This window comes from Dipodomys ordii, unplaced genomic scaffold (assembly GCF_000151885.1).
Source record: "Dipodomys ordii isolate 6190 unplaced genomic scaffold, Dord_2.0 Scaffold200, whole genome shotgun sequence".
NCBI classification, from domain to species: Eukaryota; Metazoa; Chordata; class Mammalia; order Rodentia; family Heteromyidae; genus Dipodomys; species Dipodomys ordii.
Window position 1 is genome coordinate 1,756,262 of NW_012267416.1, and position 23,501 is coordinate 1,779,762.

Below are 23,501 nucleotides of genomic sequence, written 5' to 3' on the forward strand. Positions count from 1 at the left end.
ATCTCATGGACCTTCCTGCCCAGGCTGGCTTTGAATATGATTCTCAGATCTCAGCCTCCAGAGTAGTTAGGATTATGGGCATGAGCCACCAGTGCCCATCTATGCCTATCATTTTCTTTTTTCTTTTTCTTAATATGTATTTTTATTGTAAAGATACTGTAGAGAGGGGTTACAGTTACATGAGCAAGGTAATGAGTCCATTTCCTATTGAACATCGTTACACCCTCCTTTATTTTTCCCCTACCATTCCTTTCCTCCCCAATTTCTCCTCCTACCCTGTGAAGTTATAAAGTTTACAACATAGTGTCTTGTACATCTCATTGTTACAATGGGTCATCCTGAATCCTTATTTAAGAATTTTATTACTTTCCTTCCCCTCTCCAAATTAGAAAAAAAGTATATATAAGATTCAGAGCTGGGTACTGGTGGCTCATGCCTGTAATCCTAGCTACTCAGGAGGCTGAGATCTGAGGATTGAGGTTCAAAGCCAGCCGGAGCAGGAAAGTCCGTGAAACTCTTATCTCCAATAAACCACCAGAAAACCAGAAGTGGCACTGTAGCTCAAGTGGTAGAGTACTCGCCTTGAGCTGATAGAGCTGAGGGACAGCACCCAGGCCCAGAGTTCAAGCCCCATGACCGACCAAAAAAAAAAAAAGATTCAGGACAGCAGAATCAAATACAGTGAAAACAGGGATTATACCATAGGGGATGAACATACAAAGAAACAAAAAAAAAATCACATAGTACATCATAAGTACATTAAAAAGAACAATAACAAAGATAAAACCTCTTGTACCTATCATTTTTGTGTGTGTGTGTGTGTGTGTGCGCGTGTGTGTGCGTGTGTGCTCGTGTGCTGGTCCTGGTGCTTGAACTCAGGGCCTGGTACTATATCAGCGTTTGGGGCCCAAAGCGAGCACACTACTACTTGAACCACATCTCTACTTCCAGCTTTTTCTGCTGGCTAATTGCAAAGAAGAGTCTCATGGACTCTTTTGTCTGAGCTGTCTTTGAACCACAGTTCTCAGATCTCAGCCTCATGAGTAGTTAGGATTACAGGCATGCGCCACTAACATCTGGAAATGCCTATATATGTCAAACAGCTTCAGTGAAATAACAGTTTCCTGAAGAATGTAAACTCACTCTTGAAGAAATGAGAAACCTGAATCGTTATTATTATGTGATGACTATGGTGGCATTCCAGAACAACTTGAATAATGGCTGGAGCATCAAGAGGTGGGACTTTGAGGAAGAAAGTCAATGTGGCCCAGCACAGAAGGATGGGGCCTTGGTGATGCCGAATTTGGATTGAGAACCAGAAAAGCCTCATGTGTTAATAAATATTCTTGCTCAGAAGAGTCTTTTCAACTCTCCTGGTTGATGGAGACCTGAGCAAAAACTGGCAAAGATGGAACATATATTCCCAAAAGAGATATATTCAAGCCTTTTATACTTGTGAAATTGTCCCTGCAAATCACTCACTCATCTATCCAGCAAATATTTATTGATTCACCTATGTGTACTTACTGTGTGATATAGGCCCTGGGTAAGTAAGCAACAGTTAAAAAAAGCAAATTTCCATTCCTCCTGAAGCTTAGGTTCATTGAGGAGGGAAGAGTCATTAAAACAGATGCATTACTTTTATCTAATGATCCTAAGTGATCTAGGTGGGGGTAAAAGATGGGACTTGAACTCAGGGCATTGGCACTGTCTCTGAGCTTTTATGCTTATGGCTAGAACTCTACCACTTGAGCCACAGGTCTACTTCTAGCTTTGTTTTAATAGTTTATTGTATATAAGAGTCTCATGAACTGTCCTACTTGGGCTGGCTTTGAACTGTAATTTTTAGATCTCAGCCTTCTGAGTAGCTAGGATTACAGGCATGAGCACCAGAGCCCAGTTCGAAGGTCAGTGTATTAACAGGCAGTTGAACACATGCCATTTGTATTGTGAAAAATTGGAATGGCAGTGATTCTTTTCTGAGTTGCTTTTTTTCCCCCTGTGTGCATAGGTGTGTGGGTGTGTGATTTTCTCAAAGTAGGTACATTTTCCAAGTCTTGTAAAAATCGATGCTGTGTTCGCCATTAATAATACTATCTCCCATTTTTAAGGACTTCCATTTGTCAGGTTTTGTGCTGGGCACTATCTTACTGGTTTTGAATTTGTGTTTTTGTGAGATAATTTTGTTTCCTTTGTGCTCAACATTGTTTCTCTCTCTCTCTCTTTCTCTCTCTCTCTCTCCCTATCCCCCCCCCCTCTCTCTATTTATGTATTTATTTATTTTTGGTGCCAGCCTGGGGCTTAAATTTGGAGACTGAGCTCTGTCCTTGAGCATTTTCTTTTTCCCCTTAATGCTAACACTTTATCACTTGTGCCACAGCTCCACCTCTGGCTTCTTTTGAAGATAAACTAACTCATGGACTTTGCTGCCTGGGCTGGCTTCAACCATCTACAGATCTCAGCCTATGGAGTAGCTAAGATGATAGGTGGATGTGAGCCATTGGTCCCAGGTCCCTGACTCTATATTACAGACACATATACTGAACCTTGGGGAGGTTCAGCTCCTGGCTCCAGCTGGCATAGCAAGAAGACCAAAGATTTTAACATAAAATCAGACTCTCTGATGCATCCTGTCCAGAGTCTTAGAGACAAGAAAAGAGAAAGAGACATTTGTAATTCTGATTGTCTGTTCTTGAAGGAATTGTGAGTAGAATTTGCTAGGTAATTCTAGCAAACACCTGCAGTAGGCTTCTCCACTTACATTGCACTCAGCTTACTGAAAGTAATAGACACTTACCCAGGAGCGTTCGGTAAAATTGATTATAGAAATGAGTTTGATTTTAAGTGGCATTGATCTTAAAAGGGTTGGAGGAAAAAGAAAAGGATGACTGAGCCGAGATATGAATTCTCTTTCTTTATTAATATGATATTGGGCAGTATGGTGGGAAGACAACCACAACAGCTTAGTTTAGGAGCCCTGATGCATGGAATCCAACAAAACACCCTCCTGATTGTACATCTTCTCAACAGGTTTTTTCATTTCGATAAATATTACATGATCAGAGGCCTTATACCTTGTGCCTTTGGGTTCCTCCCATAAATCCACACCTTTTCAGGAGAAAGAAATCGATAGTCCCTCTCTCTTCTGACTCCCCAAACACTTGGTTCCTGACTGCTCAGTTAGTGTGGTAACAGGTTAGCCTGTTTGGTGTTTTGTTTTTTTTAATTTCCTTTGCTTATGAACCATAATGTACATAAAGAAGTAGGGTTTAAGGCCTTGTTTTACTAAAGTGTGCTTGAACTGTATGCATTTTATTCTTCAAGTATCTTCTCTCAAGAGATGATGATCGCCTTTTAAGACATTTTTGACAGCTGTGTGATATTTCCTCTTTAGTCGGGCATCCACAGGGTTTCTGGTTCTTGGCTCTGGAATCAGTGTGGCAAAGCATCCTGGAAGATATTTTATCACAGCTTATCTCACATTGTCCCTTTAAGTATTGTTAAAGACCATTTCCTCATCAGGAATGTTTGCCTGGCACTTGATGTCTACCTGGGACCTGAGATGTGGTTCTTACGTTGTTAGTTCAGTCCTGTATGGTGTTATTAACCAGAATTCCGCCTTCCAGCTGTCCACCTTTGCATGACATTTGAGTTCGTAGAAAGCATTACTTGTTATATCTTTAGGAGAAACAAGTATTTTATCTCCAGGGAGAATGAGGAGAAGAAACTGGTTGAACTTTTTTTTTTTTTTGTCAGTCCTTGGGCTTGAACTCAGGCAGCGGTGCTATCCTTGTTTTTGCTTAAGACTTGTAATCAACCATTTGAGCCATGGCTCTGGTTCTGGTGTTTTGGTGGTTTATCGGAGGTGTAAGAGTCTCACGACCTTCCTATCCAGGCTGGGTTCAAAACGTGATCCTTAGACCTCAGCCTCCTAAATAGCTAAGATTACAACCATGAGCCACTGGAGCCCAGCCAGACTTTTTTTTGGTAAACTATGTGTGGGGAAAGGTGAAGCATGGCTCAAGTGGTAGATTCCCAACCTAAGAGCAGAGAAACAACGAGAGCATGAGGCCCTGAATATCAACATACAAAACACACAAACATTGGTGGTGGTTTTTTTTTAAGAACTGCCTTAAAATGGGATATAGCCTCATCAAAGAGCTTCCTAAAACTTAAGTTCACACAGGTAGTAAAAGACAGGACAATCCAAGATCTTTTCACTACTGTTTGCATCTGATTGTCTGGTACCACCACTGAGATCCATAATTAATAACAGTACTGATAATGACTTTTTGTGTGTCTCTGCCTGTCTGTTGACAGTAGGAAAGAGCAGGCCTCTTTGACTCTCAACAAAGCTTTCCTTGCAAGGGAAGAGGCCTTCATAAAGATGTCAGCCTCATTCATCTTTCAGCTCCTCTGATTCCAGCCAATTGTGGTTTTGTGGGTTTTTTGTTGTTGTTGTTTTAATTTTGTTCATTTATGAGGGGAGAAGGTTGAGCGTATTGTTGTTTTCTTGTTGCCAGCGAGTGAGGGATGGTTGGTTTGAGTTGGTCTTTTTTTTGAGACAGGGTCTTGCTATGTAGCCCAGGCTGACTTCAAGACTGATTCTTGTCCTAAGTGCTTGGATTACAGGCATGTGCCACCACACCTGATCTTCTAACCAATTATGTTGAAGAGTAAGTGTTGTAAGTGTGTCATTTCCAGAGAGAATAGAAAAGGACTGAGAGGCTGAATTCCTTCTAAGGAAGGAGGCTGAAAATGTTGGCTGATGTGTCGGAAGTGCCATAAGTTTGAGTTGGTAGGGGTAAGGGGAAGATAGGGTGAGGGTTTGGGTTTTATTTTTTCCCCATTTTTCCTATGAAATTCAGCTCTTTTTGTTCTAGATCCTGGAGCGTTTTATAACTTCGTGCTTAAAATATAATTTTATTGTTTCTATTAAGGTGTTGTACAGAGGAGTTACCCTTTCATAAGGCAAGTTATGAGTACATTTCTTTGTGGATAGTGTTAGCCCTTCCTTTGCTTTATAACTTCTTTTTTACTCCAGGCCTAGGGCTTGAACTCAGGGCCTGAGCACGGACCTTGAACTTCCTTTGCTCAAGGCTAGCACTCTACCACTTGAGCCACAGCACCACTTCTGCCTTTTTCTGTTTATGTGGTACTGAGGAATCAAACCCAGTGTTTCATGCATGCTAGGCAAGAACTCTGCCACTAAGCCATATTCCCAGCCCTGCTTTACAACTTCTTAATAAGCATCTTGGTGGCTTAGTGGTCATTGGATATAGTCTTTGTGGGAATGTTATTTTATACATAAAAGGGAGAATTCTGAATCTTGAACTAAAAATCATTTGCTAGAAAACCATGTAGATATGGACACTGATATTTCTTTTTTTATTATTGTGAAAATACCGTATAGAGGGATTACAATTACATGGGCAAGGTAATGAGTACATTTCTTATCAAGCATTGTTGCCTCCTTCTTTGTTTCCCCTTTCCATCCCTTCCCATCTCCTCCCCACACCTACCTTCGCCCCTCCCCCCCACCAAAGTTGTAAAGTTTGTTTTTCAACATAACAACTTGTACTTCTCATTGTTGCAATGGGTCCACCTGTATCCCTATTTAAATGATTTGTTTTTTCCCTTCCCCTCCACAAATTATACCAACATCAAATACAGTGAAAGCAGGGGGTATACCGTAGGGGAGGGACATACAAAGCAACAAAGAAATAATCTTATAAATGTGTTAGAAACAATCACATGAAAGAAAAAAACATTTGAATACTTATCTTGGGGTTCATTTCACCTAACATCAACTTATCTAACCTTTTCTGCTTGACTCATACATATACTAGTTATTGCAAATAAGGGAAACCATGGGACCTATGTTTCTTTGGGCCTGGCTTACTTCACTTAATATAATTTTTTCCAAGTCTTTCCATTTCCTAACAAATGGGGCAATGTCATTCTTTCTGATGGAGGCATAGAATTCCATTGTGTATATATACCACCTTTTCTTGATCCATTCATCTACTGAGGGGCATCTGGGTTGGTTCCATATCTTAGCGATGGTAAATAATGCTGCAATAAACATAGTTGTGCTGGTAGCTTTAGTATGGTCTTGGTTGTGAACATTTGGGTAAATGCCCAAAAATGGGATTGCTAGGTCATAGGGGAGCTCTATGTGGAGTCTTTTGAGGAACCTCCATACTGCTTTCCAAAGTGGTTGAACAAGTTTACACTTCCACCAACAATGCAGTAAGGTTCCCTTCTGTCCACATCCCCTCCAACATCTGTTGTTATTAGAGTTCTTGATTATAGCCATTCTAACTGGGGTAAGGTGGTATCTCAATGTTGTTTTGATTTGCATTTCTTTTATGGCTAGAGAGGTTGAGCATTTCTTTTTTTGTTTGTTTTTTTTTGGGGGGGGGTCCAGTTGTGGGGCCTGAACTCTGGTCCTGGGCACTGTCCCTCAGCTCTTCAGCTCAAGGCTAGCACTCTACCACTTGAGCCACAGTGCCACTTCTGGCTTTTTTCATTTTGCTTATGTGGTGCTGAGGAATCGAACCCAGGGCCTCAGGCATGCAAGGCAAGCGCTCTACTACTGTGTCATCTTCCCAGCCGGAGGTTGAGCATTTCTTCATGTGTCTATTGGCCATTCTTATTTCCTCTTCAGATAAGTTTCTCTTTAAGTCTTTAGCCCACTTTTTTGCTGGGCAGTTGTTTCTTTGAAGATTTGTTGTTGGGGTATTTAATTTTTTGAGTGCTAGGTATATTTTAGATATGAAACCCTTGTTTGTTGTATGGCTAGTGAAGATCTCCCAATCTGTGGGCTTTCTATTGATCTTGCTAGCTATGTCCTTTGCCATGCAGAAGCTCTGCAATTTCATGCAATCCCATGTGGACACTGATATTTCTATTCTGAGTTCTACCTCAGTTATATTCCCATGGAATTCTTTGATTCCTTGTCACAGCCTCAGTAGGAAGGACTTCAATCCCACTTTACCCAGATATAAATGAAGACTTGCTTTTTCACGCTTACCTGGGTGCTAAGTAGCAAGAATAGAATTTTCACCCAGATCTTCATGTCTCCAGCTGATGCCCTGCTCTAGTTACTTTCACAGTTGCATCCTCAGTACTCCTGTGTGTATGTGTGTGTGTGTCTGTCCGTGTGTGTGTTTGTGTGTGTGTCTGTCTGTCTGTCTGTCCATGCTGATCCTAGAACATGAACTCAGGACCTGGGCACTGTTTCTGAGCTTCTCTGTTCAAGGCTAGAGCTCTACTATTCAAGCCACAGCTCCAGTTACAGATTTTTTGGTTACTAATTGGACTTTACTACTACCCAAGTTGGCTTCAAACTGTGATCCTCAGATCTCAGCCTCCTGAGTAGTTAGGATTATAGGCCTGAGCCACTGGTTGGTGCCAGGCCTCGCTTTTTACCCTGTACCAGGGGCTACCATTGTTTAGATATGGACATGTTTTCTTACTCTGGGACCCTGGGAAGATTCTACTTCCTTTCTGGGCCTCAGTTTCCTCAGGTATAAATCAAGGAGCACAAATAAGATGAGAATCAGGCTCTTGCAACCTTTGTATTATTCAGTGGCTGCCATTGGATTTTCGGGTTGAGCTGTGCCTGTGGCCTGGAAATAGTAGCTAGCTTCCTGCCTTGTTTCTAAGCCCATAGAGATCCAGGCTTCTGTAATTCCCCATACAAACCAGTTCCCACCAGGCCCCATCTGGTGACTGGAAAAATTCAAAATTATTATCTGCTTGGCAAAGAAAGGTGTGTTAGATTTCATATCCATTAGAAGGTGCTAACGTCGTTTCTATTTAGGGAAGAGTTTATTGGGTGATAAAGCTTTGGGGTATTTTGAGATAACATTGATCAGAAAGAAAACCAAACAGAGCTCACTCTTGTGGTCATGGGAGTACACTTTGCTTTTGGGTGTGGAGCAAAGACATGACGAAGAGCTCTGTGTGCTGCCGGAAATGGATCATGATGTCTTGGTGGCCCCGCCACCCTCACACAGAAAGGGAAGAATTGTGTAAAACAATGCCCGCAAATCAAGTCCACAAACTCCCCCTTAGTGATTATTCTGAAGCTGACAAGTCTTCATTCTGAGAGAACCACTTTTTAACATCTGTACTGACAGATGGCATAAATACTCTATCCACATCTGTGTGGATACCAAGATCCCAGAGTCTTGAGTAGCTAGGATTACAGGCATGAGCCACTGATGCCTGGCTAGAGTTTGGAATATTTTATTATTATTGGTTTTTATTCAGACAGGATTTGCTATGAAGTCCAGGCTGACCAGGAAGATGTTACTCCTGCCTCAGCCTGAGATTGCAGGCCTGTACCACACAGCTGGAGTTCCGAATCTCAATTACTAGGATGTATGTGAAAAACATTCTAACCCTCACATAAGCACTTCTGTTTTCCTTTGCTTTACAATGTGACAAGGTCATAACTCTATCTGGGGCAGAATTTACTTAGAAGTACACAGAATGATGTTCACTGACACTTTTTTTTTCCAGTACTGTGGTAGGAACTCAGTGTTTTGGACTTCTGAAGCAAGTGCTCTGTCACTTAAGCCATACTCTTAGCCCTTTTTTAGTAGGGTCCCAAGTTTCTGCCTAAGGCTAGCCATGAACTGAGATGAGATCCTCCTGCATAGCTAGTATCAAAGCATGTACCACCACACCCAGGTTTTTATTGAGATGAGAGTCTCACTGAGACTTGGTCTGGCCTTAAACTGTGATCCTACCAATTTCTGTCTCCTGAGTAGCTGAGATTATAGTTACTATACTCAGCAGATGACCCAGTGAAGAACAGAAACAAAGTGAATGTCTATTAATAGGGGAAGACTAAATAAAGGGTGAAAAATTCATCTGCCAAATACTTAAGCAGGAAAATAACTCACCTGATATGGCAATATCTTATCTTTCTAGATATCTTACTTTCTAAAGTCATGTTCAGGAAGAGTACTCAGTGTGGGAAAGACCAAACGGGTTCAGATTTTTTTATTATAATTAGAATGTTGTATAATAGGCTGTTCTTAAGCGCAAGAAGTTTTCTGTGGCAAAGTAAATAGGATTCATTATTCTTATCATCTTCATTATTGGCTGTACTTTCTAGGTTCCTAAAGCTACTGTATCAATATAGGTAAAACTGGATGACTTGACATGGAAAGTGATTGTGTGATGTGAAATGAAGGTGTTGCCAGTGTTTTACTCTCTAAGGATTGATAGCTTTTCCTTTTCTTTCTTTCTCTCTCTTTCTTAATTTCTTTCTTTGCCAGTGGTAGGGCTTGAACACAGGGCGTGGGCACTGTCCCCTGAGCTTTATCACTCAAGGTAGAGTACTATCACTTTGAGCCACAGTGCCACTTCCAGTTTTCTCGTGGTTAATTGGAGATAAGAGTCTCACAGACTTTCCTGCCCCATCAAGCTTTGATCCAGGATCTCAGCCTCCAGATCTTAGCCTCCAGAGCTAGAATTATGGGCATGGACCACCAGCACCTGGCCTGCTCTTCCTTTTCTAGCATCTGATATTGTTGACCATTCTTGGCTTATAAGTGCATTGCTTCAGGCCATTTTCCTCATCTCTTCACTTTTCTTCCATGGTGTGTGTGTGTGTGTGTGTGTGTGGTGTGTGTGGTGTGTGTGGTGTGTGTGTGTGTCCGAATTTCCCATTTTTATGAGGATTCCATCCAATCATATTGTATTAAAAGCTAATGCTGTCATTTTCCCATGCTTGTTTCTGTAAAGACCATTTCCAAATAAGGTCATCTCATTTAGTACAAGGGAATAGTTTCTTCAGCATACCTTTTGGAGAGCACAGTTCTACCCAGAGCATATATTATAGGTAATAAATGAGAATAGACTAATTCCTTTCCCCCTCCTCAAATAACATTTGTGTTATGGGTAATGTCAATCTTTCCTTCCCCCCCCCCCTCACATCCCTGCCCACAAGTTACATAGTTTGGTTCCAAATTTTTTTTCTACCCTTGGGAAATGTTGAAATATTGAACTACAAATTGTACTGAGTGTTATAGTCCTAATCTCTATGAGCTTACATCTGAGAATTTCTGCTCTATGGCTGAATGGAGAGATTACACACATACACACACACACACACACACACACACGTATACACATGTAAATGAACACTGAATAAACAAATGACCAATAGCATTTGACTAGACAACAGCAAGCATGTTTCTCCTAGTGGAAGTTTTTATTTGCTATAATTCACCGAGACCCCCACCCCCACCTTCACTTTTCGAGGCTGTATGACCCGATCAATTCCAGTTCCTTTACCATGTCTGACTGGGATTTGTTATTTCTCTCCAGTTTTTTTCTCTTTGTGTTGTGAATAAATGTGGAGCCAGGTGCCCCGCTCAGTCTCACATAGCCAGGTGATATGGAGCCACACCTCCTTACTTGGGAAACAAAAGGGTTGAAAACTCAGCCAGGCACTGGTGGCTCACACCTGTAATCCTAACTACTAAGGAGGCTGTGATCTGGGGATCACAGTTCAAAGCCAGCCCAGACTAGCTAGGTTGGGTTTTCTGTTGTTTTGATTTTTGTTTTGGGGGTTTCTTTGGTGGCAACTTGGTTTGAACTCAGGGTCTTATGCATTCTTGGCTTATTTGCTTAGCTGTTGTTTTACTACTTGAACCATTCCTCCAGTCTTGTGTTTTCCTATTCATTTGGAGATGGATTCTCACAGACTTTTCTACTCTGCTTTCAACCCCTGATTCTCTAGCCCTCAGCTTCCTGGGTAGCCATGATTACAGGCATGAACCACAGGCAGCTGGCTTTGACCTTGTTCTTTTCTGGCTTAAGTATTTGGCAGATGAATTTTTCACCCTTTATTTAGTCTTCCCCTATTAATAGACATTCACTTTGTTTCTGTTCTTCACTGGGTCATCTGCTGAGTATAGTAACTATAATCTCAGCTACTCAGGAGACAGAAATTGGTAGGATCACAGTTTAAGGCCAGACCAAGTCTCAGTGAGACTCATCTCAACAAAAACCTGGGTGTGGTGGTACATGCTTTGATACTAGCTATGCAGGATCTCATCTTAGTTCATGGCTAACCTTAGGCAGAAACTTGGGACCCTACCAGAAAAGGGCTAAGGGTACGGCTAAAGTGACAGAGCACTTGCTTCAGAAGTCCAAAACACTGAATTCCTACCACAGTACTGAAAAAAAGTGTCAGTGAACATCATTCTGTGTACTTCTAAGTAAATATTCCAAACTCTAGCCAGGCATCAGTTGCTCATGCATGTAATCCTAGCTACTAAAGACTCTGGGATCTCGGGATCTCGGTTCAAAGCCAGCCTGGGCACAAAAGTCTGTGAGCCTCTATTCTCAATTAAGTGCATGCACGCACACACACATACACACACACACACACACACACACACACACACACAGAAGTGGAGCTGTAGCTTAAGTGGTAGAATGCCAGCCTTGAACAAAAAAAGCTCAGGAACAGTGCCTAGGCCTTGAGTTCAAGTCCCCCTCATACAAAAAATCCAAACTCCACTGAAGTGTCTTGTACAAATTCCACAATGGCAGAGATGAGAGGAGAGGAGAAAAGGTGTTCTGTAATCCATCAGACACATGTGGGTTTTGCCTGGCTTCCTTGCTGTGGTAGCCACACCAGCCTCTGTACAATAGAGAAGTGGGACCCTAGTCCTCTATTCATACACCATATTCTTAGGAGTACTTCCCAAAGGTTTCTGGGAAAGGGATTTTTCTTGTTTATCACCTACAACAGCTCTAGGAGCCAGGTGCTAGTGGCTCACACCTGTGATCCTCACTACTTAAGTAGCTAAGTGAGATCTGAGGATTGTAGTTCAAAGCTAGCCCAGGCAGAAAAGTCTCCTGTGTGTGGGGCCAGGGTCTCTGAGGAATACTGGAGAGAATCATTTGAGTGTATGCTACGATTTTGTGTTTGAACAAAGGACCTCTACCAAGCTGGGACCAAACAGAAGAGTATTCATTGCTCATGGGAAGAAAAAAAATCAAGGGGCAGCTTTGTGTTTGTTTAGTGAATGAGTGAATACAAGAGGGTGAGACATAGGAAAGACGTCAGGATGGGGCACAGAGAGGCAGAGACATATATTCAAGGCTGTGATCCCAGCTGAGTCATTTTGAGTTCAGAATAATCTTTAACTCCACAATTGAATTAAACCAGAAGTAAATTCAGTCTTGTCTGTGTCCCTTAATGTAGGATGGTATTTATGTATTTCCTAGTAGCCTGTGGCGCCCAGAACCAGCTCTGGGGAAGTCCAGCTCTCTGCTGGGTAACAGCTGGACTTTAGGCAACTTATTACAGCACATACCTTCCAGCTGCTGCAATAAGAGCAAGCCTCCTGTGAAATTGGATGGAAGGCAGGAACTTGTATAGGAAACTAGGTAGCACCTGTCATTCATGGCCAGAAAGGACTGAGTTAAAGGAGAGTGATTTTTTCTTTTTTTTTTAAAGAAGAGATGCTTTCATTGATTTGTGAAAGTCAGCATAATGAACTGGAAGTTTTCCAGAGAGTACTAGCTGACATGATCAAAGGGCCTGGAGAGATGGAAAAGACAGCAAGGTGGAAGAACGAGAGGAGACATGAAGGAAAGCTGGAAGGCCCCAAAGGGAGAGACTGCTCGGCCATCCAGAGGAGGCTTCTAGGATTCAGAATCCAGTTCACAGACATGGAAAAGAGCTCACAGTCAGATGTCTGGTGCCATATCCTGCCTGAGAGACCTGAGGGTTGCGTGGTGGCAGTGAGGTACACTTGTCCTTTGCCACTTCTCTTGGTGCCTCCAGCAGAGGTAGAATTTGAAATTAAGCCTACAGAAACCAGCCAGTTCTTCCAATATTTCTTTCTGAAAATTCTCAGACAGAGAAATGGAAAGGACTATGAGGTAGGCACCGTGTTCCCATGTATGTTCTAGGTTATACAATGAACACTGTCCTCCCTTGATCATACACCCACCCAACCCTCTCTCCAGGCCCACTGTGCTGTTGGATGCATTTTAGAGGAAGTTACATGCCCCATTTGACACTTAGCAGTGGTCTGTAGTGGCACACTATTGGTCCATGCATCATCCTAAAATGTCACACATTTCCTCTAGAAAGCTTACCACTCTTTGGAGTCTCTCATGGGTGGCAGCAGTTATTGGGGAGGAGGGGGCAGTGTTTCAGATGGCACTTACTCCCACTGATAGGCCCATCTACTCTCCCCTGTAGCTCATCACTGCCTCTGAAGGATCTGGGTGGTTGTGCCCATACTTTTAAGAAAATCTAGAGAGCCAGGTGTGATGATACACATTTGTAATCCCAGCTACTCAGGAAGCAGAGATTAGGAGGATCATGCGTGGTAGGCCTATCTAGACAAAGGTAGTGAGACCATGTCTAAAAACAAGAAATATGAGCAAAAGATCCGGAGGCATGGATTAAGTGATTGAACATTTGCCTAGCATGTCCAAGGACTGGGGCTCAGTCTCCAATTGAAGAAAGAGAAGACAGAAAGGGTAGGGAAGAAGACAGAGATAGAGGAAAGAAAGGAGGGAGAGGGGAGAGGAGAGGAGACCGGGTAGGAGAACAGAAAGAAGGAAGGAGAGAGGAAATGAGACAGGGAGGGGGGAAGGAAAGAGAAAAACAGCCATGAGGGGGGTTGTGTATGATCCTCCACTATTTTGATATTTTGTAACTCAATCACATACTGGACAGAATGGTATGGAGAATGACTCCTGGAGAGTAATGGTTTTCTATAGTACTATAAAAAGTACCACACATGTAGAATCTTAACACAATGTACAATTTTTCTTTTGGTTGGTCATGGGGCTTGAACTCTGGGCTTGGGCGCTATCCCTGTGCTCTTCAGCTCAAGGCCAGTACTCTACCTCTTGAGCCACAGTGCCACTTGTGGTTTTCTAGTGGTTTATTAGTGGTTTATTGGAGATAATCTCACGGACTTTCCTGCCTGGGCTGGCTTTAAACCATGATCCTCAGATCTAAGTCTCCTGAGTAGCTAGGATTACAGGTGTGAGCCAGTGGCACCCGGCTACAATTTATTTTTACCATTTTAAAGAACAGACTCATTTCTATACTTCTGTAGGTCACAAGGTTAACATGGCTCCCTGGACTAAAAGTGAATATAGTGGCAAGGCTTCATACTTTCCCAAGGGCTCTAGGGGAAGCTTATTCATCTTGGTTGGTGGCAGGTTATAGTCCTGAAGCTCCAGTACCCTTCCTGACTGGCCCAAGGACTGGTCCAGTCCTGCCACCATCCTTGATTGCCAGCCCTCTTCCTCCATCTACAGAGCCAGTGCTGGCAGGCTCAGCCACTCACACTCCAAATCTTGGTCACCAGACAGACAGGTCTGTACTTTAGAAACCCCTGTGTCTACACTGGAGCTTCCTGGATCCTTAAACCCATCTCAGGGTCTTTGACCTCAATCTCATCAGTTAAATCCCTTTGCTTTGTGAGGAAATATTTTCATAGGTTCTAGGGATTAAAGCTTGGTGTCTTGAGAGGGGGAATCCTAACTTGCCTCCATCTGGAGACAAAGTAGACATGTGTTCTTTTTGAGCCTGCCTGATCCTAGGTCTCTCCTGGGCCCAAGGCAATCCCTTCTCCCACCGTAGGTACAGGTGTCCTGAGCCAGAGCTCATCATGTGGTGTGACATCAATGATGCTCCTCTTCTCTCGCACCAGCTCCCACAGGTAGGGACAAGATCATTTTCTGCAAGAGAAACCCAGAAACATCTACAAAGCAGGAGAGATATAAGAATATAGAAGGTGGGGTAAAAAAAAAAAGGCTGACTGAGATCATTCATCTATCTGTTCATTCAGCAAGTATTTTCTGGTTTAAAAGGAGAATGGAGGAACACAAAAATACTAAGAAAATATCAAATGAGCTTCACCCAGAAAAGCAACACAAAACAATGATGAATAATGGTGAAAAAAGAAAACAGACAACACTAGAGTTAACTTGGAAAAATTGGGCTTTTGGTGTTTTTTTTTTTTTTTTTGGTCGGTCGTGGGGGCTTGAACTCTGGGCCTGGGTGCTGTCCCTCAGCTCTTCAGCTCAAGGCGAGCGCTCTACCACTTGAGCTACAGCGCCACTTCCGGTTTCTGGTGGTTTATTGGAGATAGGAGTCTCACGGTCTCTCCTGCCTGAGCTGGCTTTGAACCGCGATCCTCAGATCTCAGTCTCCTGAGTAGCTAGGATTACAGGTGTGAGCCACCAGCGCCCGGCTTTGGTTTTTTGTTTTTAAGAATCAGAACCACAGGAGAAAGAACATACCTCTCATTCATTACTCTAAATGTAAACAGGCTTAACTCTCCAATAAAAAGACACAAATTGATTGATTAAATTAAAAATCAGGATCTGATCATTTATTTTCTACTAGAAAGACACAAAAACCCTACATGGACTAAAAGTAAAAGGATGGAAGAAATATACCAAACAAGCAGAGGTCAAAAACAAGTAGGGCTAGCTGTACTCATCTGGGTCAAGGCCAATTTCAAGCAACAAATAGTCAGAAGAAATAAAGAAGGACACTACATACTGAAGGGAAACAATCCACTAAGAAGCAAATAGAACAGTCAATATATACATATATATATATATATGTATGTACATATATGTATGTGTATATATACATATATATGTACTCAATTTTGGTGACCTATGTTCATAAAGGAAATATAACGCAAAGAGACAGATAAGTCAAGATATAGTAATAATATGTGACCTCAATACTCTCACCAGTAGATGGAACATCCAGACAGAACATTTCAAGGTATGTTAGACCTCAACAATACCATTGATGAACTTAACAGACATCTATAAATATTTCACCCTACAGCTGAAGACTACACATTTTCCTCAGCAGCCTACGGAACTCTTTCAAAAATAGAGCATATTTTAGGCTCATAACACATGTCTCAGCAAATAGAAAAAAGAAAAGTTTCCTGTATCCTGAAAGACATTATTGGACTAAAATGAGAAATCAATAGCAACAAAAACCATCTAACTCATGGAGATCGAACAACATATTTTTGAACGATCAGTGGATCACCAAAGAAATTTGGGGAAAGAAATAAAAAATTCCTAGGTCAAATGAAGATGAAAGAACAACTTCCCAGAAATTGGGACATAGCAAAGACCATACTAACAGGAACATTTATAGCTATGAGTGCCTACATCAGATAAACAGAGAGAGCTCAAATAAGCAACTTAATGAAGTTGGTTAGCTCTGACAAAAATGTGAACAAGCCCACCCCAACACCAGTAGAATGACAGAAATAATAAAAATTAGAGCAGAAATTAATAAAATGGAGACTAAAATAACACATCAATGAGACAGAGTTGGTTCATCGAAAAGATAAGCAAGATAGACCAACCTTTAGCCAACCTAACCTAAAGTAGAAAGAAGACGGAAGCTAATCAGAGATGTAAAGGAAGATATTATACAGACACCAATAATATTCAGATTATTGGGATATGAAACTTTAAATCTAAAAAAAAAGGGAAAAATCAAGAAGAAACAGATAAATTCTTTGACACATATGACACACCAATATAAAACAAGATATGAACAGCTTAAGCATGTCTATAATAATTAGTGAGATTGAAACAGTAGTAAAGAATCTCTTGCTGGCCACTGGTGGCTCATGCCTATAATCCTAGCTACTTAGGAGGCTGAGATCCTGTGCCCAAGCCCAGAGTTCAAGACCCACAACTGACAAAAAAGAAAGTCTCAACAAAGAGAAGCTGAGGATCAAGTGGATTCTCTGCTGAATTTTACCAGACCTTTTAAGGTGAACAAATACCAATTCTCCCAAAACTATCCCCCGAATACAATGGAAGGAATACTATCAAACTAATTTCCCAAAGCCAGTATTACCCTAATAGCAAAACCGCATAAAGTTGCAAAACAAGAAAAAGATAAAAACTTTATTGATGAGTACAGTTGCAAAATTTTTCAATAAAATACTTGCAAATCAAATTCATCAGCACCTTAACTAGATCCTATATTATAATCACATTGCTTTCATTCGAGGATGCAAGGATGATTCAGCAGATGCAAATAATTACAAATACCACATGTTCATCTCAATAGAGGAAGGAAAAACCCTTTGACAAAATTAGAAGAAATTAGGAATAGAATGACTATACATCAACATAATAAAAGCCATACATGACAAGCCTATAGCTAAAATCATACTAAATGGTGAAAAACTGAAACCATTTTCTGTTTTCTTTTGGTCTGTGACCGGGACTAAAACTCGGTACCTGACACTTTCACTCATTGACTAAGACTACCACGTAAGCCATGCCTCCAACCCAAAGAAACCATATTCTGTAAAGTCGGAAAGAAGACAAGGATATCCACTTTTTCTACTCCCGTTCAATATATGACTAGAATTCCGAGGCAGGGCAATAAAGCCAGAGGAAGAAATAAAGGAGATTCAAATAAGGAAGGAAGAAATCAAACTATTCCTATTTGCAGATAATATAAAAGATCCTTAAAACTCCACCAAAAACTTTTAGATAAACACTTAAAAACACTTGGAACAAAGTAGCAGTACACCAAACTGAATACACAAAAATCAACCATTTTTCTACGCATCAACAATGAATCAACTGGGAAAGAATCAGGAAAATAATTATATTCATTATAGCCTCAAGAAAGTATTATTGGGCAATGGTGGATCAGGCTACATGGGAGGGGAAGCAAAGATCAAGAGATCATAGTTTGAAGCTAGTGTGGGCATACAAATTTATGAGATTGTATCTCAGTCAGTGACATCTATTATCCCGAATAGCATGAGAAAAACCCAGCCAGGCTTGGCAAAAAAAAAAAAGTGAGACCTACCTGGTGCTACTCATTCCTATAATTCTAACGACTCATGAGGCTGCTATCTGAGAATTGCAGTTCAGAGCCAGCTTGAGCAGGAAACTTCATGAGACTCTTATTGTCAACTAATCAGCAAAACATGGGAAGTAGACCAGTGGTTCAAGTGGTAGTAGAGTGCTAGTCTTGAGCACAAAAAAATCAAACACTGCCACAACCCTGGCAAAAAAAACAAAAGAGAGCCTCTATATTGAAAATAACGAGATACAGGGTTTGGAGGCATGGGTCAAGTGATAAGAGTATCTGCTGAGCCAGCTCGAGGTCCTGAGTTAATTCTCAGTACCACCACAATAATCAAACATCTAGGAATAAATTTAAACCATATGGGAGATCTACAACAAAAGCTATCAAATCACTGAAGAATTGAATCGAAGGAGTCACCAGAAGATAGACCTTTCAGGCTCACAGATTGGCAGAACTACTTTTCTAAAAATGGCTATACTACCATGGAAAAGACAAGCCAGAACCCTGCTTCTCATCATGTACTGTCACCAATTCAAAGCAGTTCAAAGACCTTAGTGTAAGACCTGGAACTACTTCAGGAGATCATAAGGAAGATAGAAGGAGAGGCAATAACATCCTGAATAGAACTCCAAAATAGCTCTTACAGCTCAGCAACTAAGAGCAAGGATTGACAAATGGGATTGCATCAAACTAAAGGAACTTCTGAATAGCAAATGGTCACTAGGCCAAAGAGATAGAGGATAGAATACGAGAAAATCTTAGCCAGCTATTCATCTGACAAAGGTTCACTAAGCAGAATATACAGGGAGTTCAGAAAACTGTACCCAATGAATCCTTAGCCCAATTAATAAATGGACCAATAAGCCAGACAAGCACATCTCAAATGAAGAAATACATGAAGAAATGTTCAACATCCCTGACCAGAGAGAAAATACAACTAACGTAAAATAAAACTGAGATTTCATCTCACCTTAGTTAGAATGATGGCCACAAATGCCAGGCAGGCTGTTAGACAAAAAGAAACATTATATAGTGTTGGTCAGAATGTAAACTTGTGCAACCATTGTGGAAGTCAGTCTAAAGGTTCCTCAAAAATCTAACAATAAAACTACTGTATGATTCACTAGTACCACTGCTAAGCATTCATCTGAAGAAGTGTAAGTCAGAACACAGTAGAGATGCTTGCGTATCCATCTTTATTGTAGCACTATTCACAAACAGCCAAGTTATGAAACCAGCTTAGATGCCCTACTACTGGTTGATTTTTTAAAGATGTGGTTTATACATAAAGTGGAGTATTATTCAGCCAGAAAGAAGAATGAAATTAATGTCATTTGCAAAAAGTAAGCCAGCTTCCATAGGCCAAAACTTTGTGTTCCAGTAAGCTCCTGGTGGTGCTAAGGCCTCTAGTTCACTAGTCCACTGGCAGAATCACTTCTTAGAAGCTAAATGGCCTCCCTCCTGCCATCCCCTTTCCCTCCTGAGGCAAAATAATAAAACTTAGAAAATAACTAAGCTTACATTCTATAAAATCTTATTTATTGTTCTCTCAGTTGAACATACCAAATTCTTTTTAAAAATAAAAATGGTAGACATCTTTTGGAATGCAAAAATAAAAGTTGTGAGATGAAAAAGAAATATGCTACCATGTATTTAGAAAAGATCAGGAAGCCATGCAAGTCAGGAAGACGTGTCACTCATGCCTATAATCAGATCTGAGACTCATGGTTCAAAGCCAGCCCTGGCAGGAAAGTCCATGAGAAGTTTTATCTCCAACAAACACCTGGAACTGGAGCTGTGGCTAAAGTGGTAGAGTGCTAGCCTAGAGCAAAAAAGCTCAGAGACAGTGCCAAGCTTTGAGTTTAAGCCTCCAAACCAGCACAATAAAACAGAAAGAGAAGTTGGGGAGGAAGGGGAGAAAAGAAAATTCAGGGAGATAGCTTATAAATATTCAGTTGCTATGTTAAGGGAATAAAGCAATGCAAGGATTAACCACAAAATGGGTTACTAGAAGGAAAGAGAACACTAGATTCAAAGATAGGAATAAGAATATTAATCTTCCAATTTTCTTTTCTTAGATTTGACTTTGGAACTGTGTAAATCATTTTCATAATTAAAAAATAATATTCTGGGGCTGGGAAGGTGGCTCAGTGCATGCATGAGGCCCTGGGTTCGATTCGTCAGTACCACATAAACAGAAAAAGCCGGAAGTGGCGCTATAAGCTCAAGCGGTAGAGTGCTTGCCTTGAGGTGAAGAGCTCAAGGACAGCGCCCAGGCCCAGAGTTCAAGATCCAAGACCAACAAATAATAATAACAACAATAATATTCCATCAAAATTAGAATGTAAAAAGCAATCCCGATAGATAAAATTCTAAAAGCTGTGGGGATGGCCCAGTGGTAGAGTGTCTCCCTAGCAAGGGCAAAGCTTTCAGTACAAATCCCAGTGCCACCAAAAGAAAACATTAAGCCAGCATTGGTAGCTCACACCTATAATCCTAGCTACTCAGGAGGCTCTGAAGACCACAGCCTGGACAGGAAAGTCCATGAGACTCTAACCTACAATTAATCTACCAAAGCACCGGAAATGGAGATGGAGCTCAAGTGGCAGAGCACTAGCCTTGCAACAAGATCCAGACTATAAGAGCCCCTGTAGGACAAATGGCCCAGTTTCTTCAACAAATGAATTATACGTATCACAGTGGGGGGGGGGGAGGGACAATTTATAAAAAGAAACTTGGGAAATACATTAGTCACATGCAGTATATAGACTTAGTTTTGACACTAATTTAAACAAACCATTAAAGAAAAAAAAGAATAAACTTGAACGCCAGCTAGAGGTTTAATAGACCAGAATACATTAATTCCTTTGTATATTTTAGTGATTTTTCAATGCTCACATGGCTGGTAGAAAGCAGAGCTCAGGAAGGAAAAGGGAGAATCCAGTCTAATCTTCCAAAAACTACCAAAATGAATCAACCATTTTCCCCATGGGAGAGGAACCTTGTGGGGGCGGGGGGCGCTGATATATGACATAATAGGAAGGAATTGTCCATTACCAAATAGGTGGACTTTTTAACATCACCAATAATCAGTTCTGTCTGCAGTTGAGTGGTCTGTAATTTACTTCCCCCAGGTAGGGCCTCAGTCTTGCAGTTCTGCCCCCACTTTATGTAGCAGTTAACAGCTCAGGCCTCTAGTACCTCTAGTCAACCAGCTCTAAATTAGGGCTCATCTATTTGCTAGAGCTACTCACAGAACCCACGGAACCTTTTTCCAGTTTGTCATGAAGGATTATCACAAGGTGATGATCACAAAGATGATGAGCCAGGCAGAAGGCCCCACAGGACATGTTCTATGGGAAGGGACGTGGGATTTGGTTGGGGGTTCTTCCTAGACACCCACCTCCCCCTAGTACACTCCTTCATGTATTTGCCAGCTCCAAACCTCTTGGTTTGGATTGTTTACAGTGACTTCATCACCAGGATTTGATGGATGATTAGCTCCATCTCCTGCTTCTCTCTCCTTTCTGGAATGTTGAAGGTTCCACTCTGCTAATCTTGGTGTGGTCTTCTGGTAACTAGGCTCCCTCATGGAATCTAAGAGACAACTCATTAGAATAAAAGATATTCCAGTTAAGTTTGGAACGGTGTCATGAAACAGAGTTAAGCACCAAATTTGTGTGTGCGTGTGCGTGTGTGTGTGTGTGTGTGTGTCCCTGAGCTTTTTTGTTCAAGGCTATCACTTTGAGCCACAACTCCACTTGCAGCTTTTTAGTGGTTAATTGGGAGATAAGAGTTGTCTTGGCCTATGTTCCTGGCTTGGAACCATAAGTCCTCAGATCTCAGCCTCCTAAGTAGCTAGGAGTATAGGCATGAGCTATTTGGCACTTGGCTTCAAATATTGAAACTAAAGATTGCAATAGTACCTCTTTTTCTCAGGAAATGATAAAGGTTTTAGAAGAAGCTCCATGCCAGGAACACAGGCCAAGACATCCTTTCTTTACTCAAAATCACACAGTCACAGATGGAAAGAAGCTAAGTGTTGCTGGAGAACTGTTCTCCACATGGACATGTGGCTTTGTACAAGAGCAGGGAGCCTTTTCTGTAGATTCCAGTGTGGAGCCAGGATCCCAGAATGCCAAAGAGAAGAAATCTCGGTGGGGAGCAAGGTCTCTCTGGCTTTCATTCCCTAATGGCTAGAAAGGGAATGGATTTGTAGTGTGTGAGTTCTTCCTGGCAGGAAGGGAGCTTAAATAATGACACCTGGAGTGATCCAAACCTGTCCTCGATTTCTCCTCTCCACATGTCTCCCTACAGCTGCAACAACAAACGCTACCTGGAGACGCTTCCCAACACCAGCATCATTATCCCCTTCCACAACGAGGGCTGGTCCTCCATCCTGCGTACTGTCCACAGTGTGCTGAACCGCTCGCCCCCGGAGCTGGTCGCCGAGATTGTACTGGTCGATGACTTCAGTGATCGAGGTAGGACCTGCCCCACCCAGCTTCCTGCCTGGCTCCATCCAGTGGCTTTCTTATTACACAGAATCACTGGATGGGTCTTGATTGATTGAAAGTTTGCCACGTACCTGAGTATCAAGCATTGTGCCCCCATTGTCTCATTTAGTCTTTACCACAGTCCTCCCTGTGGATTTTTTTCCTTTTTATATCAGTTTAGAAATGCATAAAGAATAGATTTGATAATGTTAAGCTTAAACTAGTGATGGATACATTCATTCACTTTCTGTTTGTTTATTATGACATAATGAGATCTAAGCTTAGTACAACAAATGTTCAAAACTTTTATAAAACCAACAAGCCAGTCAGGTGCAGAAAACTTTTGTCTTATAATCCTAGCTTGTCAAAAGGCTGAGATCTGAGGATCAAGATTCGAAACCAGCCTGGGAAGACAAATCCCAGAGTCTCTTATCCCCAGTTAACCAGCAAAAAGCTGAAGCAGAGCTGTTATTTGAGTAGCAGCTGTGATTCTAGCAGCAAAGTGCCAGCTGTGAGCAAAAAGCCAAGCAAGAGCATGAAGCCTTGAGTTCAAAGCCCCAGTGCCATTTTTTTTAAAGGAAATTTTTTTTGTCTCTCTACTTCCATCCTCATGGTTACAAAATGGCTGCTGAACCTATGGAAAGTCTGCCTCAGTCTGGAAAAGGAGGAAGGGCAACATATACAGGGCCATCACCTCCTCCTCCTCCTCCTTCATTTCTGGAAGTTCTCCTTAGAGCATCGTTGCCGGAGCTCTGACATCTGGTTGCCCCATCTGCACAAGTGGCTGATACCATGAGTTTTCTTTTTTAGTCTGTAGTAGAGACAGGAAAAGGAGGAGGATAGGGGTATCCAGTAATCACTTTCAGTATTTTGTCACTATTGCACATGTGGGGAAAAAAGGAAAACAGCACTACTGACTCACCACTGTACTCCTAGCTACTCAGGAGGTTGCGATCTGAGGACTGCAGTTGAAAACCAGCCCAGGCAGGAAAATGCATGAGTCTCTTATTTCCAATTAGTCACCCAAAAAGCTGGAAGTGGAACTGTGGTGATAGAGCCCTGGCCTTGAGCAGAAAAATCTCAGGGACAGTGCCCAGGCCATGAGTTCAAGC

General features: G+C 41.6%; 1 protein-coding gene across 1 annotated transcript in view; it reads left to right on the forward strand.

The window, feature by feature from the left end:
* Galnt10 (polypeptide N-acetylgalactosaminyltransferase 10) overlaps window positions 1–23,501 on the forward strand; it is a 240,169-nt gene that overhangs the window by 123,678 nt on the left and 92,990 nt on the right. Inside the window, exon 4 of the mRNA XM_013034912.1 lies at window positions 22,211–22,377. Within this exon, the coding sequence (XP_012890366.1) occupies window positions 22,211–22,377 (167 nt within the window). The remainder of the gene's footprint in view (window positions 1–22,210; window positions 22,378–23,501) is intronic.